Consider the following 20,614-nt stretch of genomic DNA (forward strand, 5'->3'; position numbering starts at 1 on the left):
GCCTGGCATGGTTCATCTGACCTGCACCTCTTTTTCAAGGTTCATTGGTCTTTGTTTAGTTATCTTGGTTAATGTAAAGTTTATGTGACAGTTGTAATAAAGCTTAGCTTTATACTTAAGACTATCAACATAATATCAATGATTAGTATAGAAGGCGAGACATTTCAGCGTGTGCACTCTTGTGTGGAGAAAAACTTTACATTTCAAACCTCTGCTAACTGCTTGACAGAGTCGGGGTACATTATGAATCCTCATGTACATCCTTCTGTTTGTTCGTGCATCACTCTTTTGGTTTCCGTATGATAAATAGATTGCTGAAATAAATTCATTTTCTAATGGAATGGAATGTTTTTGACCACTTAACAAAATCATGATCTCTAAGTTGCTAGTGGAAAAAGGGGGGGGGGGGAGTGAAATCTTTTGCAAAACTTCCACTTATATGATATAATTACCACGTCCAAATTGAATTTTCTAAATTTAAACAATTTGTTTCAAATGTATTTTAATTCTATTTTTAATTTCATGCATATGAGAGAAAAAAAAATTAATGATACTTTAAATCGGTTTAAATGGAAACATTTTGAGTTGAAAAATATAACCTATATGAATATAGTTAAAGTTTAATTTTCTACATTTAAACATTTGGATTCAAAAGTATTTTCAATTATTTTTAATATCATTCGTATTTACTTGCACTGTCCCTGAGCTTCGATGTAATAGTATTCAATTATAGATAGAATTTTCTGCAATTTTAATAATGAATACAGAAATAATCGATATCTTTTTGCGACAATTTAATAAATTTTGACGAACAGATTTAGATGAATTATATTAGCGTTTATTACTCTGTATTCAAACATGCTGATTCATTTTGATAAATTAATTTCACAAAATCACCTTATCATATTAGGCATGGAATGTATTAATGAAAATACCTTTTAATATATCATAGTGAACACACAATAAATAATATTTAACATTAAATTCATACATTTGAAATATATTGTAATTTATTAGATAAAAGTTCACGGTTTTACAAAAAAAAAAAACTTTATTTTTTACAAATATATTAATTAACATTAAATTCATGTACTTGAAATTTATTGCATGTTATTATAGTTGTTATATTTAAACGAAAAATGTGTTCAAAATTTGAGTAAATTAACACCTCAAATTAAATGCTAATTTGCATACGCCCGTTTTCAGGACATATTATGTTTTAATACTGTTGTCTGTCCATCTGTTGTCAACATATGTCAGACAAAACTTTTAAAAATTTATTTCAACGATTTGTTCAGTTGTGCTTGACCTGTTTTAAGTTAGCAACCTTGTCAGTTGTATGTCATTAGTTACATTTCAAAACTGTAAATTCAACAAGTATTGCAAGGTTTTTGAGTAAAGATTGTATCAAATGCAATCAAAATCCTATGTAACTGACTTGATATCTAAATCTTCCAAGGCTTCCAATTTAGATTTTAATTTAGGCTTATCACTACCTTTTTTTGATACACAAAAAGTGGTGCATTGATCATAACATTCTATACATCCTATCCATGAAAAAAAATGAGAATGGAAATGGGGAATGTGTCAAAGAGACAACAACCTGACCAAAGGGCAGATAACAGCCGAAGGCCACCAATGGGTATTCAATGCAGAAATTTATCAATGTAATATATGCTCAGATAAGTGACAATACGATGTTATATACACTTGTCAAGAAAATAACATAACTTTTGCAAGGTGCAGGAATCTAATATCTGTGCTAATTTCTAAATATATAAATGATGTTATTGTTTTAGAGATTAAAAAATTGGAGTTATCTCCCATTGTCCACAATTCAACTACAACCAATGCTCAATTGAGAATGCAATATTTAATTTTACTTTCCACGGATATATTAACACAATCTTTACCCTTCTGAGCTTACAAGCACTTTGATTTATAAATATAAATAACACATTTATCTAGCTTTTCCTGCAATCTCAATAAGAAATCTCACATTTTCAGATAAAATCACAATAATACAAGTAGTCAGACTAGTACTGGTTTCAATATATGAGGAGGTTGAAAAAGATATTATTTTATTACTTGTCTTAAGGTGGTGCCTAACACTACAGGGAGATAACTCTGTAAAATCAACTAAGCGTTTTAATCATGTTGTATTGTAAAGGAACTATTAAGCTTCTCAATGATCAAAATTAGTGTTTGCCAAATTGCTATCTATCCAACCATTTTTTTCTGAGAAAGTGATTGGTTCAAATTTTCTGAAATTTTTATATTTTTTTCGAAGGGTCAAGTAAATATTTTGTCAACATTTTAATAAAATTAATGAGCCAAATTAATTTTAGTCAAGGTGTTGGGTACCACCCTTATTATGATATTGATGTGTTTCAATCCTGTAAAATAAGAAATTACAAGGATTTTTTTATTTGCCAAAAATGCAACAGCTATGGTTTTAATCGCAATAATTTATACTCTGATTTTGAAATTTTTATATAAATCAAATCATTTTTATATTCAATATCGTAAAAATTTAAATCGCATTATAGTCTTAAATGACAAAATTGCAATATCAAATGCACGCAATAATTTTTTAAGAGCATTATTCTTTAATAATTTAACCCCATCCAAACCCTCTTTTATGACATTAAGTACTTTCGAAGTAATAAAATTTATGAAGTGTTAATATTTTTTTTTTTTTATCTATAAAAATTCAGCAGAGAAAATTAACACTTTTTAAATGCAGAAATCATAATAAGTTAAAAGATGACTCAGTTGAATTTGACCTCTTTAAACTAATTTGAGATACGTACACATGTAACCGATATATACTTTAATTTGAATTGCACACAATCGTATACCAGAATTTTGTGAAACTTATAGCCAAATTGTTTTGGGGGGCTTTAGCTTTTGTAGCAATTCATTACAAACTTCCATATGACCCCTCAGACTTTTATGCAAATGAAAAATTTGTTTTACCAACTATAGAATCGTAAGGTTAAATATCTTGCAAAAATGGTTAGCGGTGGGGACATTAAGTTTTCCCCTTATCTGTTTATACGTCTGTACGTATATCCCAAAATTGGTTTCTGTTTTTGAACTTCAGTTTGTCTTCACCATATGTTATGCAACTTAGGCCAACTAAAATTAATTAGTAGATTTTCATCCAAATTTTTGAAAAAAATGGGGCGGGTGGGAGGATTTTATTTTTTAATTTTTATTTCCAAATTTGGAACAGGAAGTTTGGAAGGAAACACAATTTTTGACGGTTACCGGAAACGGAGATGAACAAATCCAGAAATCGAAAATTTTTCAAAATTAACAAAAATCGAGGCGGGACGATTTCAGAGGGGCGGGCGGATATTAAAATCTACCAATTAATTTTAATTGGCCTTATACACAATGATTATTACTGTACCTCAAAACACAGATCAAGTTTGAATTATGGTGGTGTCATCTTTACTGTTCTAGAGTTATGTCCCTTGACAAAAGTAAAATTGCTTTCTTTTTCGTTTCTGTTCTCTAATTGAGGTTTACAATACTAAATGTTATGAAACTAATACACAATGCTTATTACCGGTAGATCAAGTACAATTTGGTAGTGTCACTTTTACTGATCTTGAGTTATGTCTCTTTATAGCATTTAATTACAAGTGGGGGCATCATATGTGTCCAATTTATTTTAACTTTCCTTCGCAATTGTTGGATGTTTGCTTAAAGCGTCAAAATTGAAAATTCAAGTGTTGATCAAGAACTAAGTGCACAGTGACCTACATTAGCTTACATGCATCACATTTGGTCTCTGACGGATTGTTGTTTAATAGCTACGCATTCATACCACACCTCCTAATTCTTTATAATAATTTTTACACAATTAAGTTTTCACACCTATTTCATATATTCTATGAATGAATCATGATGTTTTGACCTGTATGATTTTTTTTTCACAATTTTTTTTTCAAGTTTGCTAGATTCTGACGCACATAAAACCATGAGCCTTATTTATGATTGGGGTTACCAGCGTACCTTCATGACGAATAATGGTATAGATTCTTGCAAAATGACAGTAACGTTAATTTTTGGTGCATGATAATAAAATGATACTTTCTTTTAAACAACAAAAAAAAATTCAACGAATCACATTATTTATTTTTTTAATAAATAATGGTAACGATAATAGTATTAATTGAAACCTCAGACAAATCATCTCTCCGTCTGAGGGCCTTTTATAGCTGACTTTACAATAGGGTTTGAAGACCCCAGGCTGACTTTTAGTTTCTTACATTCACCTAATTTGGTCTCTGTTGGATAATTGACTCAAAGCTACGCAATCATATTATATCTCCTAATTTGTGTATGTATATATAACTATGAATGAAGGATGACATCTCAAGCTAGCATTAGACTAAGTTTTCTAGATTCTGACGCAAGAAACATGACCTTATTTATAATTGTAAAGTAGGCCAAGTATTTATAACAACCTATTAAAAAACAATTAAAGGTGTTTAAATAATTTAACCTCATTACCAAACAATAATATTTTCAACAGTTTTGGGATATTTATAAAAATTAATTGATGATAGGTGTTTGAATACATGTTTCAGAGACAAAGAAACTAAATTTATCACTATGGTGGTGTGAAAATCTAGAAAAGGTGCTGTCAGTTTGGACCTTTCTTTATCAGTATATATGACGATGATTATGTCTAAACTGAGAGTAAATTTTTCAGATATTCACACAACAATAGTGATAAATTAACAGTTGCAGCAGTATTTTAACTAGCCTCTTGAACTATAGTGGTTAATTTCTGTGTCATTTGGTCTCTTCTGGAAAGTTGTCTCATTGGCAATCATACCACATCTTCTTTTAATACCCCTGCTGTAGCAGAGGGGGCATGTTTTAGCATTGTCTGTCTAAACGTACGTATTTAAGTATGTCTGTCTGATTGTCCTAAAATTGGTTTTAATTAGTACTATAAATACATATAAAGTTTGAATTTCGGTAACGTCACTTTTTCAGTTCAAAAAAACTCATTTAAAATTAACTATCCTATTATAAGTTTATAGAATATAAACAACAGCATCATACTTTTTAAATTATTGTACTGAGAGATGTATGGAATCTGTGACTTCGAGATGAAGAACAGCAAAAAAGTGCTGGTTCTTTGCTTTTGTGTTATTTCTTTCTTCCCAATACTAAAATTTTTAAAAGTTTATCTTGAAATAATTTCTTGCGTTTATTTCCTTAATTTATCAACTACCACTTTAAGCAAATGACAGTTATTTGTTAAAAGATTAATTCAAATAAATAAAATTTGTCAATAGCCTCATGTACAAATGAATTTTCATTGTGAATGCATTTTATTTCTGTTGAATAAACAGGCCTTTCATTAACAGGAAGACACAATAGTTAAATCATTTGTATCGCAATGAAAGCATGGATTTTAATAAGGACATTGTTAAAGGGATAAACTTTAATCATTCGGGGATGTCGCTATAATTATGAAATGTAGGCTGGCAATTTAAAATAATCAAATTTCAACAGCGGTAGGGGGTAAAATTATTATAACGCTGTTACCCCCTGTGATTTATAATTTTAATATATACATTCAATTGTAGTTGCTAATTATCACGGCTTTTAGTGTGCATTCGTCTGTAGCTATTAAAAGATTGCAATTAAATGACCTATCCGAATATCATAAAATATACGAATCTAATAAATCGATATCAAATATTTTGCACGATTTTATGTCAAATGACAACACACTTGAATAAGCGCCCTCTGACTTAATGAAGTAATTTAATTAATTGTTAATACATCTTTTTAATAAAGGTCTGATTTGTTGAAACATCATAACAATATCCTCGCCAAACTACAGGGGATATGTTTATACTTACCACAAATACTGCTAAACGGTTAACGTGTGATTTTTAATGCAAAAATAAATGCCAGGAAGAGGGAAGAGCATTGAACTTTCTTATATGATATATGTGTACATGTTATTTATCATGGAAAAATAGAAGCTGGGAAAAAGTGAGGAAACTGTTGATGTCATGTGACTTATTTTTCGTTCCAGGATTTATTAGCACCTTCTGTGTAGTATAAAAGATGGCTTACTGTGAAACAATAGTCCGTTTGCAGGTGTGCTGGGGAAGATGAAATCAGAGGTAAAGTTGTAAGAATTGTGGGAATTTTTTCCCTCCATTTTTTTTTTTTATAATTATCGTTGGAGGTACATGTATTGGTAAAAATTATCCTCTACAATTTTTTGTATGTAATTTATTATCAGATATTTTGGGAAAACTAATGCTTTATTAGTTGTTTTCTGCAGATGTGATTTTTTTCTCTTTTTGTGTTTTTGGTTGTTTTTTTTTTTAAATAAAGTGTAACAATAAAAAAGGTTTGTTTTTATTGTTGAAATATATATATATATATATCAAATGAAAACAAGTTGCAAAACTTTTAAACATTTTTTGGGGTTTTGCAAAATTAATTTAAAAATTGTTTATATATATATATATATTTTGTTACTTACGGTAATAACTTTTGTTTTAATTGAAAAGCTTTAAGCATAATTTTTCATTTCAAATTCCCAATTAATTTCACCGAAAAGGCTTAAATTACAAGTAAAAAATAAAAACTCTTTAAGATTTTTTGTGAAAAGATTTTTTTTCTCTTTTACTCTGAAAGTCCTCAATTATAATTTCATTTAGGAAATAATAACGTTTAAAAGTAAACAACAAACAAATTCACAATCACATGCATGCATTTATTGTTGCAAGAACTTTAAATTCAGAGAAAAAAAATATTGCAAAAAATGTGGCAATTAAGATAGGTATTAAAATTTGATAGCATTATATTTGTATATAGTATTTACTGAAATTAATATATTCATTAATCTCTGATTTTTTTTGTTTATTCTAATACAAATACAATATCAAATGCACATACACAATTCCTAAATTTGGTATTCTACAATGCACACTAATACATGTAGCAGATTTATGAATACTGTTTATACATATTTTTGGTGCATTATGTATAAAAATAAAAATAAATGGATTTTGAATAAATGCCCCCGAAGGGTATAGAAACTGAATACTGTAAATTCAGAAATTATTGGGATGTTTTTATTATCGGGGAAAATGCAACAGGTTTATAATCCCTAAAATTAAAACTTGCATTTTGAAATTTTTTATATGAATCAAACAGGATTTTTCTGAATATTGTAAAAATCAAAACCACATTTTAGTCTTATTATAGCAAAATCACAATAGTAAATGCACACAATAATTTCTGATTTACAGTATTAATTTCTCTTCCTTAGTGTTACAGCACCCCAACCAACATAGTCATTTACTGCTTATGCATGTAACATGTATCAATTATTCACACTGTCTTTAAACAAAGGGGATGTCTAATCCAGTATGTTATTTTCAATTAAGAAAGTTAAAAACTCTATATGATAAAGAAAAATAAATATATAAACCTGGAAACACTATTTTTTGCTTCCTGGAAGAGCACAATTATTGTAAAAAAAAAGTTACATAAAAATTTAAGTCAACAAAAACATAATGATAGGCTTGAAATAAAAAATAAAAAAAACCTGTAAATACATTGCAATTTTGAAAAATTGCATTAGATTTAAAAATTGAAAATATTTTGTAAACTTCTTAATAAAGGTTTTAATTAAATGTAAATATTTGATGAAGTTATCAATATAGGGACATTATAAAACATTATCAGGTTTCAGAAAATATTTCGCTAATTTAAAGAACATATTATTTTATCATTAATTACACCTTATGTAAGAATCCGGGGTTTTGATTGGTTAATAGCCAGTGTATTTTTCACCAATTTACTGTTATCAAATGAATATCGTTCATTTTTAACGCCGCCGGGGTATTTGCTAAAAGGATATGCCTTTTTTACCCTCTCTGCCGTGGTATTTGCCAAAAAATACTCTATCCGACTGGACGCTTGTAACGTCACGATCATCAATGCGTTTTAGTACATTAACATTCGGTGTAATTAAACAGATATATCATGTTATTGAGGGGTATTTGCGAAAAATACCCCTCCTTAACATGATATATCTGTTCAAAATCACATGCATCATATGTTGTTTGGCATATAATCACATGTTTTGCCCTGTATGAAAATTGTTTGTGACAATTCAGGGCTGTGTTACATAATTTTTTTTCAAATTATCGATATGTCTCTAAAATTCATTTTTTTGCATATTTATTTTCTTGTTTTCAAGAAATTTTCTTTAAAAGTTGAAATGAAATATTATACTTGAATTTTTTTTTGGATAACATTTATATATCTACAAAAGAACAAATATAAACCCCAAATTAGAATTCTGCTTTACTATTCACATATAGTTTTCAGAGATGGGTCCGATTACTTTCAATGTAATTGATTAAATTACAATTACTTTGTTATTTGTACGATTAAATTAAATTAATGATTACTTCATTTCTGAAAGTGTCTGATTAAATTAATGATTACATTGGCAAAGTAATCATGATTACATCTGATTACAATGAATTAAAGCAAAAACCAAACATTTTGAATGATGAGAATGAATTAACGTTTAATATAACATTAGTTCTTTTCAGAAAAAAAATTGTTTTATATATTTTAAAATGATACCTTCAAACTTCATCTATTTAATAAACCACAAAAGTTCACTACAGACATACATGAACATTGTGTCACCTATTACACTTTATCATCATTGATCTCTGAATCATTTTGACTTCAATTGAATATGGCTTTATAAAGAGTTTGCTGTTTGTCTTCTAACCTCTTCCAGAGTTTATATAAAATTGAGAATGGAAATGGGGAATGTGCCAAAGAGACAACAACCCGACCATAGAAAAAAACAACAGCAGAAGGTCACCAACAGGTCTTCAATGTAGCGAGAAATTCCCGCACCCGGAGGCGTCCTTCAACTGGCCCCTAAACAAATATATACTAGTTCAGTGATAATGAACGCCATACTAATTTCCAAATTGTACACAAGAAACTAAAATTAAAATATTACAAGACTAACAAAGGCCAGAGGCTCCTGACTTGGGACAGGCGCAAAAATGCGGCGTTTTTTTTTATGTATTTCAAGGTGCAGTTTTTGGAAGTTAAAATATCGATGAAATAAAGTTAACAGATAAAAATTATGAAAAAAATTAAAAGAATTGTTTAAACAAATTGTAAACAAATTACAAGTACTATAAGTCAATGCAATTTACATGTCCAGTCCAAGTACATACAAAAATTTGCTTTATATATTAAACAAGATATTTGTCCAACTTTTAATTTAGTTTGTGCTAATTAGATAAATTTTCACATGTCTGATTAATCTTTTATCATATATATTGTCCTACAGCTAGACTCAATTGGAAATTGCAATAAAAACAAACCTTAATTAGTTTCCTACCTGTCAATTCAAAGTTTACAATAATCACAATATTAACAAAAGATTATAATTCAGGGTTAAAGAAAAATATAATGTTGCTTAAATATAACAGTTTTTTTTATCAAATATATATATGCACATCTTTTAATTGTGAATATATGTACAATATCTTTTACTAAGGCCTTCTTAGGCTAATGATGACTTTTTTAATATTGTAACAGTTTATTTTTTACTGAAGTATACAAATCAATTAACATGCTTGATAAAGTAAACTAAACTATCTTAACTTGTTAAATATCTATTATATAAGAATAACAAAAAGGTTTATTTATTGACCATAAACACAATTCAAGATTTTTTTCATTGTAATCAGAATGTAATCAAAATGTAATCAGGATTACAGGGCATTTTGAAAAGTAATTGATTAAATTAAATTACATGTAATCATATTTTTGGCTGATTAATGATTACACTGATTACTTGAAAAATTGTAATCAATTACAGCTGATTAACGATTACAATTACAATTACCCCAAGTCTGATAGTTTTTCAACTTTTTGGGAATCAAACATGTCAGATCGATGGACAAGTTAATGTAAATTTTCTGTTATTTTCAAAGCTATCTTAAAAAAAAAATGTTTTAAACTTATCTACATTGTTTGTTATGCGAGATTGAATGTTGCAAATAAAAAGAAAATTAATTAAACGAATATAGATTATAAATAAAGCTGTAAAAAAACTTGTATACTCACAAAAATTGTATGGTAATGAAAATCCTAAAATCAGTTATACCTCTGGAAAATTATTTAGGATTAAATTATTATTATAACATGATAACATATTTGAAATCAAAATAATTTTAAAATGTTTTTATTAATAAGCTAAGTATTATTGTATTTTTGTTCATCTGATGAGTTAAGCCTTTTTCAACTGATTGTTATAGTTCGTTCTTATGTTGTACTGTTATACCACTGTCCCATGTAAGGGGGAGGGTTGGGATCTCGCTAACATGTTTAACCCCACCACATTGTGTACCTATGTATGTGCCTGTCCCAAGTCAGGAGCCTGTAATTCAGTGGTTGTCGTTTGTTTATGTGTTACATATTTGTTTTTCATTCATTTTTTGTACATAAATAAGGCCGCTAGTTTTCTCGTTTGAATTGTTTTACATTGTCATTTCGGGGCCTTTTATAGCTGACTATGTGGTATTGGCTTTGCTCATTTTTGAAGGCGGTGCGGTGACCTATAGTTGTTAATTTCTGTGTCATTTTGGTCTCTTGTGGAGAGTTGTCTCATTGGCAATCATACCACTTTATCTTTTTTTATTTTATAAAACTTGTAATTAAGTTTATTGAAATTCTGGGTTTTTTCTTTACTGATGCCATAGCAATATTAACCACATGGATGTTAACTGATTGATATTTTAGTCTTGGATTTGATGATTTTTTTTAATTATGGATCTTAAAAGTTGCTAACATCTGCATCATGTGGTCTCTGATTGACAGATGTATCATTGGCAACCATACCACATCTTATTTTTATATAAGTTAAAAAATAATTAAATCACTGCTTGTATTGGTTGACTGAGCTGCAAATAGAACTGAAAGTAATTAATGAAAAATATCTAAGAAATCTCATAATTTCTTGAAAATCAAATGTTTTAATATAACTTCATTTTCATTACAATTAATTTGACAGTTATTTTCCATTGCAGGTGTAAATATTTTATTATTATACCCCCGGTTTGAAAAAAAGGGGGTATACTGTTTTACCTCTGTCTGTCCTTCCGTCAGTCCATCAGTCCGTCAGTCTAACAGTCAGTCCGTCCGTCCCATGAATATTTTTCGTCACATTTCTCTCAGGAACTACACTACCACGATTTCTGAAATTAGGTTTCAGGCTTGATATAAGTCAGCTATACTGTGTGATGCGTTTTCAGATTCATCACTTGACAACTTCCTGTTTACCGAACACTTGTATCATTTTTACACCTGATAGCCAAGTTGAAAATTTTTCGTCACATTTTTCTCAGGAACTGCACTACCAGGATTTCTGATATTTGGTTTCAGACTTGATATAAGTCAGCTATACAGTGTGATGCGTTTTCAGATTCATCACTTGACAACTTCCTGTTTACCGAACTTATTTGGACGGGGGTATCATCAGTGAGCAGAAGCTCAAAGTTTCACTTGTTCCTTCAGTTATTTGTTTTAAGTCCTAAAACTTGTTTGTAAAATTTATTTGTAATTTGTCTTATTTGCTAATTGACTTCATGCAAAGCATTTAATTTTAATTTACCAGTTTGTTTCTTGCTGTCAACAATGTTAAGCAGTGAATTCAAAGTTTGTTTTGAATAAATTTTCTGTTTTTGTCACAGTTTGCTGTGTTTGTTCTGATGGATATGTTTTTTACCTGTCCGTCAGTCAGTCCATCGGTCAGTCTGTCCATCTGTCCTGTTTTTGTCAAAGCAACTCCTCTGAAACCACACTACAGAATTTCCTGAGACTTTGTGGATAATAAGGACATACTATGTTAATGAGCATATCGACAGGAAATTATGATTCTAATATTTTTCTAAGAGTTATGCCCATTTGAATATACTATTGCAACAGTTTGTCATCGCAACTCCTCTTAAACCACACAACAGAATTTCCGGAAAATTTGTAGATGATAAGGTTGCAAGACTATCACAATTTTTTTATAAGTTTTCAAAATTTGTTTTTACCCAGGAGGTTATAATGGCCACCAAGACTACAAATCTGATCCGACCTCATTTATGTGCACAATTGTCTCTTCTTTTATTCACATTGAAGGAAATGCTCTGACAAAATAGAAAGGTGCTAAAATAGAATAGGAAGGATTTCTCAGACAGAGGCAGAACAATATTCTCTATTATAATAGGCCTCCTTTCTGAGGAACACCACCTTTAGATATTTATTTACACCTTTATTTGACTGCAGGTGATTAAGAAATTGACTTACCTGTTTATTAACAAAGATCAATTAGTGTTAAATCAAGAATTATCTGCTTTCATGTATTTAAGCAATGAAAATCATATTCTTTGTTGATTTTTCAGGTCATATTGAGTACCTTAGCAAGGAAAAAGTTGTATGTAAAACATCATGTTACAAATCAGTTTCAACAGGAAGTGACATCATCAATGATGATTGACTCTGGGTCACCTGATCATATACAACTTACCCATCAAGGTATGAATCAATCTGTAATCTCAGGGGTAGATCCAGTCGTTGTTAAAAGGGAGTTTTTTTTAACTCAGGAGAAAGGGGGGTTTTAACTATATGTTTCTATTCAAATACATTGATCGTCCAAAAAAAAGGGGGATTTCAACCCCTGGAACCCTCCCCCTGGACCCTCCACTGATTCTGTAATTTACAAAATTATTGGGTGATTTTCTTAATGTGAAAATCACCCAATAAGAATTCAATTGATAAAAACACAAGTTTAACTGTTCCAAATTATGGAAATGCTTCCTACAAATCAAAATTTTGTAAGTACGCCTGTTTTGTTGCAATTTTCATTTTATTTAAAACATCCAAATAAAAATTTAAAGACATAGGCATATAAAAATGTATCAAATAGTAACTTTTTTTCTATGCAACTTTGCCGAAGTGTATTTTCTTTATAGACAGTCCCCAATTCAGTGTCACTCTTGTGATTTGTATAAACTTTCTATGATCAGGAACACCTCTAAAAATATTAAGGTATAAAGGTAATTTTTGTAAAGAAAAGGAATAACTGTTTTGGTCTTTCTGATTACTTTTTTTGTTGTTGTTTACAAATTAAAATCAAAAACTTTCCTCAATTTCAAATTTTTGTTTTTGTTTACAAATTAAAATTTTTAAAAATCCTCAAATTCAAAACAAAGTGAAAAAGGTCAAATGTCCCCTTGCATTGATTTGACCTTTGAGGGAGACAACATTCAACAAGCTGTTGACAATAATCAGAGAGTGATAAACAATAGAATGGAATTGTCATCCGATTACAATTCAAGGAAAACAAAAAAAATACATAATGTCAAGGATAAGACACACGCCTAAATAACCTTTAACAATTTCTTCCTTGGAGAGAATTTGTTAGACTTTGTTTTGGTCATTTTATCAACTGTTGTGTTTTGTTCAGCCATTTTGTTTGGTATTCTTGTCCATATTGTTTATTATTATTTATATATTATTATTATGTAATAAAAATTATTATTTTGTAACTAAAAAACAAAAAAGACATATTAAAAGAAACCCCAAGCATGACAAAAATTTAAGAACACAAGATTGTCTCATTTTTTGTAACGGTGGGTAAAATGCATGATTTGTTTAAAACAAAAGTTTTTATACAGTATTAAAGCCACATTTTTCCCAAACATTTTCCCCCCATGGCATAATAATATTTTCCTACATTTCACTATAGAACTTGTTTATGGTTTAGGCTGTATGGTCATCTATAGTTTTTAACATCTATATCATTTTATCACAGGTGGACAGTTTTCTCAATGGCAATTAATCATACCACATCTTATTTTTAAATTGCTTAATGTCATTCTAATCTGATTTATTTTCTTTATATTTTTAGGAAATTCTTCACTATTAATACATAATAATAATAATCAAAGAAATTTCTCCCAAGAAGCTAATGAGGAAAAATCACCTTTGATCTCCAGCAGTCGTAGTCCAAGTCACTCGCCAGATCGTGTTCAGATGGTACCGATAGAAGCTGAACCCGTGTCACTAGAAGTTATGAAGGGTTCCTTAACAGAAATGCGTCCATCATTTCAAAGTGTAATCACTTGTGGACCTGGACTATGTGGAAACTCTCCACCTTTACCGAATGGCACATGTGGAGAAATGTTTCCACGCACAAGTTATATGGGTAGTGTAGGACTTAACTTGTGTACACCTTCCAGCATAGATTCTCAGATTATCTCCCCTGTTTCAGTTCCTGTTATGAATGATATTACACAAGAGCATAATATGCAGGTAACAATTACAGTTGAAAATATTTTTAATGATTTATAATGACTTTTAAGCAAGTCAGGAATATGACAGTTGTTATCCATTCGTTTGATGAGTTTCAGCTTTTAATTTTGCCATTTGATTAGGGACTTTCCTTTTTGATTTTTTTAGCTCACCTGGCCCGAAGGGCCAAGTGAGCTTTTCTCATCACTTGGCGTCTGGCGTCCGGCGTCGTCCGTCGTCCGGCGTCGTTAACTTTTACAAAAATCTTCTCCTCTGAAACTACTGGGCCAAATTAATCCAAACTTGGCCACAATCATCTTTTGGGTATCTAGTTTAAAAAATGTGTTCGGTGACCCGGACATCCAACCAAGATGGCCGCCATGGCTAAAAATAGAACATAGGGGTAAAATGCAGTTTTTCGCTTATAACTCAAAAACCAAAGAATTTAGAGCAAATCTGTCAGAGTAAAATTGTTTATAAGGTCAAGATCTATCTGCCCTGAAATTTTCAGATGGATTGGACAACCCGTTGTTGGGTTGCTGCCCCTAAATTGGTAATTTTAAGGAAATTTTACTGTTTTTGGTTATTATCTTGAATATTATTATAGATAGAGATAAACTGTTGACAGCAATAATGTTCAGCAAAGTTAGATTTACAAATAAGTCAACATGACCGAAATGGTCAGTTGACCCCTTTAGGAGTTATTGCCCTTTATAGTCAATTTTTAACCATTTTTCGTAAATCTAAGTAATCTTTTACAAAAATTTCTCCTCTGAAACTACTGGGTCAAATTAATCCAAACTTGGCCACAATCATCTTTGGGGTATCTAGTTTAAAAAATGTGTCCGGTGACCAAGACATTCAACCAAGATGGCCACCATGGCTAAAAATAGAACATAGGGGTAAAATGCAGTTTTTGGCTTATAACTCAAAAAACCAAAGCATTTAGAGCAAATCTAAAATTGTTTATCAGGTCAAAATCTATCTGCCCTGAAATTTTCAGATGAATCGGACAACCCGTTGTTGGGTTGCTGCCCCTAAATTGGTAATTTTAAGGAAATTTTACTGTTTTGGGTTATTATCTTGAATATTATTATAGATAGAGATAAACTTTAAACAGCAATAATGTACAGCAAAGTAAGATTTACAAATAAGTCAACATGACTGAAAAGGTCAATTGACCCCCTAAGGAGTTATTGTCCTTTATAGTCAATTTTTAACAATTTTTATAAAATTTGTAAATTTTTACTAACATTTTCCACTGAAACTACTGGGCCAAGTTCATTATAGATAGAGATAACTGTAAGCAGCAAGAATGTTCAGTAAAGTAAGACGTACAAACACATCACCATCACCAAAACACAATTTTGTCATGAATCCATCTGCTTCCTTTGTTTAATATTCACATAGACCAAGGTGAGCGACACAGGCTCTTTAGAGCCTCTAGTTTCGGAAAGTCAGGAATATGACAGTTGTTATCCATTTGTTTGATGAGTTTGAGCCTTTTAATTTGCCATTTGATTAGGGACTTTCCTTTTTGATTTTTTTTGGGAGTTCAGTATTTTTGTGATTTTACTGTTTATCCCCATTTTGTTACAATTTTCTTTGATCTTTCTACTATTGGATTCATTATTATTTGTTAGGCATCAACTTTTGTAGAATTTGAAAATTTAGATGATAAACCATGAATTTAAATGATTTTAATTAAATACAATTTTGTTTAGGCTAGCTTGCATACAGACTTTCACAATACTACAAAATCATATGTTGACGAAATAAGTTCAGCAGTTCAAACAATGAAACCTGCCCATAGTTGTTTATATTCGGAAACAGTAAATTTACATGTACATTCTGAACCAGTGAACTTACAATTTCATTCTGAAACAGTAAATTTACAATTACAATCTGAAACAGTTAATTTACAATTACATTTTGAAACAGTAAATTTACAATCATATTCTGAAGCAGCAAATTTACAATTACATTCAGATTCTGTAACTAAATTTGTGATTACATTATGAAACAGTAAATTTAGAATAACATTCTGAAACTAAATTTATGATTTCATTCTAAAACATTAAATTTACAGTTATATTCTGAAATAGTAAATTTACAATTACATTCTGAAACAGTAAATTTACAATTACATTCTGAAACAGTAAATTTACAATTACCTTCTGAAAATAAATGTTCAATTACATTTAGAAACAGGAAATTTATAATTTCTGATATTGTTCTATGATACCATTTTATAGATTTGTAACTTTTTTTTTTATTATTTCAGTGTTCTCCGTCCCCTCCAAGTCAGAATTCAGAATCTGGCTCATTATCAAGTCCTAAACAGTTGTCTCCACAGATAATGTTTGACTGTCACTGGCTCAAATGTGATCAAACCTTCTCTAATATGGACGACTTGGTGAGCCATGTCAACGACCACCATGTCAAGGTTGAGCGACCAGATGTTGACTACCAGTGTAAATGGGATGGATGTCCGCGAAAAGGCAAAGGGTTTAATGCAAGGTAATTCTTTTTTTTTTAACCAGAATCTCTGCTTGGTTATCTACCCTTAGTTATGTAAAGGGAGATAATAATTGCTTTTCACTAAACCAGTAATTTGTTGGTTGTCTCCCCTTGATTTCATACAAGGTTATATTTGATTTATTAATTGATAGCTGTTTAAAATTAAGCTGGAATTATTTTATGAATATTCAAGATGATACCATGTTATGAGATACTATAAGAGCATTATTTCCACTCTGAATTTGCATTATTCAGTTGAATTTTTAATGTGTTAGATGTTAAGATACATCTTAAGAAGTTAAAAGTCAGAATTTAATAGATGGTCTTTTTCACAGAATTTGATCTGCACGATTCAAGCAATATTGTGTCTCATTTCAATAAATTTTAAAAAAGTTGAATGCAATTGAAATTTTTTTCCTGTAAAGAATTAAAGAGAGTTTGTAAGTTTTCTTTTGTTACTGAGAATATATTTTGTATACTTCCAGGTATAAAATGCTGATCCATATCAGAACCCACACAAATGAGAAGCCACACAGTTGTAAATTGTGTGGTAAATGTTTCTCCCGACTGGAGAACTTAAAAATCCACTACAGATCGCATACAGGTATTTATTTGTAAAAGTATGGCATGAATGCAGAACTTATTTTATCCACAACAGAAAACCTACTGGAAAGTCATAGTACATATGATTTTCCAACCAGGAAAACTAAGAAAAAAACTTTAAAAAGCATACTGTAAATTCAGAAATTATTGCAATGTTTTTATTATTGCGAATATTGCAACAGGGTTATAATTGTAATAATTTAAACTCAAAATTTGATTTTTAGCTCACCTGGCCCAAAGGGCCAAGTGAGCTTTTCCCATCACTTTGCGTCCGTCGTCGTCCGTCGTTGTTAACTTTTACAAAAGTCTTCTCCTCTGAAACTACTGGGCCAAATTAAACCAAACTTGGCCACAATCATCTTTGGGGGTATCTACTTTAAAAAATATGTCCGGTGACCCGGCCAACCAACCAAGATGGCCGCCATGGCTAAAAATAGAACATAGGGGTAAAATGCAGTTTTTGGCTTATAACTCAAAAACCAAAGCATTTAGAGCAAATCTGACAATGGGTAAAATTGTTTATAAGGTCAAGATCTATCTGCCCTGAAATTTTCAGATGAATCGGACAACCCGTTGTTGGGTTGCTGCCCCAAATTTGGTAATTTTAAGGAAATTTTGCTGTTTTTGGTTATTATCTTGAATATTATTATAGATATAGATAAACTGTAAACAGCAATAATGTTCAGCAAAGTAAGATCTACAAATAAGTCAACATGACCAAAATGGTCAGTTGACCACTTTAGGAGTTATTGCCCTTTATAGTCAATTTTTAACCATTTTTCGTAAATCTTAGTAATCTTTTACAAAAATCTTCTCTGAAACTACTGGGCCAAATTTAACCAAACTTGGCCATAATCATCATTGGGGTATCTAATTTAAAAAATATGTCCGGTGACCCGGCCAACCAACCAAGATGGCCGCCATGGCTAAAAATAGAACATAGGGGTAAAATGCAGTTTTTGGCTTATAACTCAAAAACCAAAGCATTTAAGGGAAAATCTGAAAAGGGGTAAAATTGTTCATTAGGTCAAGATCTATCTGCCCTGAAATTTTCAGATGAATCGGACATTTTGTTGTTGGGTTGCTGCCCTTGAAATGGTAATTTTAAGGAAATTTTGCTGTTTTTAACCGGATTTTTGTGACAAAAATGTCGGTTATTGATTTGGGGATGTACGGCGGGCGCGCAGGCGGGCGGTCGGGCTGTCGGGCGGGCGGCCGGCCGGCAATCAAATGTTGTCCGTGCATTAACTCATGAACCGTTCAACCAAAGCTTTTAAAATTTTAAAATGTTATTACTGACAACTATACGAAGGTCAAGTTCAATAATGGCGATTTTGACTTTTACTGTTCAGGAGTTATGGTTCTTGAAAGATTGAAAAATGGAGTTTCCAGTCGTGTCCATGCATTTATGCATGAACTGTTCTACCAAAGCTTCCGAAATTTTAATATGCTGTTACTGTAGACAAAATGGAGGTCAAGTTCAATAATGACGATTTTGACTTTTACCGTTCAGGAGTTATGGTTCTTGAAAGATTGAAAAATGGAGTTTCCAGTCGTGTCCATGCATTTTTGCATGAACTGTTCTACCAAAGCTTCCCAAATTTTAATATGTTGTTACTAATGAAAGAATGGAGGTCAGTTCAATAATGACGAATTTGACTTTTACCGTTCAGGAGTTATGGTTCTTGAAAGATTGAAAAATGGAGTTTCCAGTCGTGTCCATGCATTTATGCATGAACTGTTCTACCAAAGCTTCCGAAATTTTAATATGCTGTTACTGATGACAAAATGGAGGTCAAGTTTAATAATGACGATTTTGACTTTTACCGTTCAGGAGTTATGGTTCTTGAAAGATTGAAAAATGGTTTTTCCCGTCGTGTCCGTGCATTTTCTCATGAACCATTCAACCAAAGCTTTTGAAATTTTAATATGTTGTTACTGATGACAAAATAGATGTCAAGTTCAATAATGACGATTTTGACTTTTACCGTTCAGGAGTTATGGTTCTTGAAAGATCGTAAAATGGCGTTTCCATTCAGGTTGTTGCATTTACTCATGAACCATTCAATCTAAGCTTTTCAAATTTTAATATGTTGATACTGATGACAAAATGGAGGTCAAATTTGATATTGACGATTTTCAATTTCACCATTCATCAGTAATGGTTCTTGTGATATAGCCAGGACACAAATAAATGTTAATAAATCCGGTTTGCTGTCGTTGTGACAGCCTCTTGTTGGTTATTATCTTGAATATTATTATAGATAGAGATAAACTGTAAACAGCAATAATGTTCAGCAAAGTAAGATCTACAAATAAGTCAACATGACCAAAATGGTCAGTTGACTACTTTAGGAGTAATTGCCCTTTATAGTCAATTTTTAACCATTTTTCGTAAATCTTAGTAATCTTTTAGAAAAATCTTCTCCTCTTGACTACTTGGCCAAATTTAACCAAACTTAGCCATAATCATCATTGGGGTATCTAGTTAAAAAAATGTGTCCGGTAACTCGGCTCACAAACCGAGATGGCCGCCATGGCTAAAAATAGAACATTGGGGTAAAATGCAGTTTTTGGCTTATAACTCAAAAACCAAAGCATTAAGAGCAAATCTGACAGGAAGTAAAATTGTTGATCAGGTCATGATCTATCTGCCCTGGAATTTTCAGATGAATCGGATAATCGGTTGTAAGGTTGCTGCCCCTGAATTGGTAATTTTGAGGAAATTTTGCTGTTTTTTTGTTATTATCTTGAATATTATTATAGATAGAGATAAACTGTAAACAGCAATAATGTACAGCAAAGTAAGAACTAAAAATAAGTCAGTATGACCAAAATAGTCAATTGACCCCCTAAGGAGTTATTGCACTTCATAGTCAATTTTTAACAATTTTCTTAAAATTTGAAGATTTTCAATAACATTTTCCACAGAAAGTACTGTTATAGATAGAGATAATTGTAAGCAGCAAGAATGTTTAGTAAAGTAAGATCTACAAACACATCACCATCACCAAAACACAATTTTGTCATGAATCCATCTGTGTCCATTGTTTAATATTCACATAGACCAAGGTGAGCAACACAGGCTCTTTAGAGCCTCTAG

General features: G+C 30.7%; 1 protein-coding gene across 3 annotated transcripts in view; it reads left to right on the forward strand.

Annotated features, from left to right (window-relative positions):
- Positions 1 to 20,614, forward strand: part of LOC143042319 (uncharacterized) — a 72,024-nt gene that overhangs the window by 38,565 nt on the left and 12,845 nt on the right. For all 3 annotated transcript variants that reach the window (XM_076214587.1, XM_076214589.1, XM_076214590.1), the window contains 5 exons: positions 6,077 to 6,167; positions 12,498 to 12,630; positions 14,006 to 14,409; positions 16,673 to 16,908; positions 17,394 to 17,512. In XM_076214587.1, coding sequence (XP_076070702.1) covers positions 6,156 to 6,167; positions 12,498 to 12,630; positions 14,006 to 14,409; positions 16,673 to 16,908; positions 17,394 to 17,512 — 904 coding nt within the window. In that variant the 5' untranslated portion in view covers positions 6,077 to 6,155. The remainder of the gene's footprint in view (positions 1 to 6,076; positions 6,168 to 12,497; positions 12,631 to 14,005; positions 14,410 to 16,672; positions 16,909 to 17,393; positions 17,513 to 20,614) is intronic.

Source organism: Mytilus galloprovincialis, chromosome 8 (assembly GCF_965363235.1).
Source record: "Mytilus galloprovincialis chromosome 8, xbMytGall1.hap1.1, whole genome shotgun sequence".
NCBI classification, from domain to species: Eukaryota; Metazoa; Mollusca; class Bivalvia; order Mytilida; family Mytilidae; genus Mytilus; species Mytilus galloprovincialis.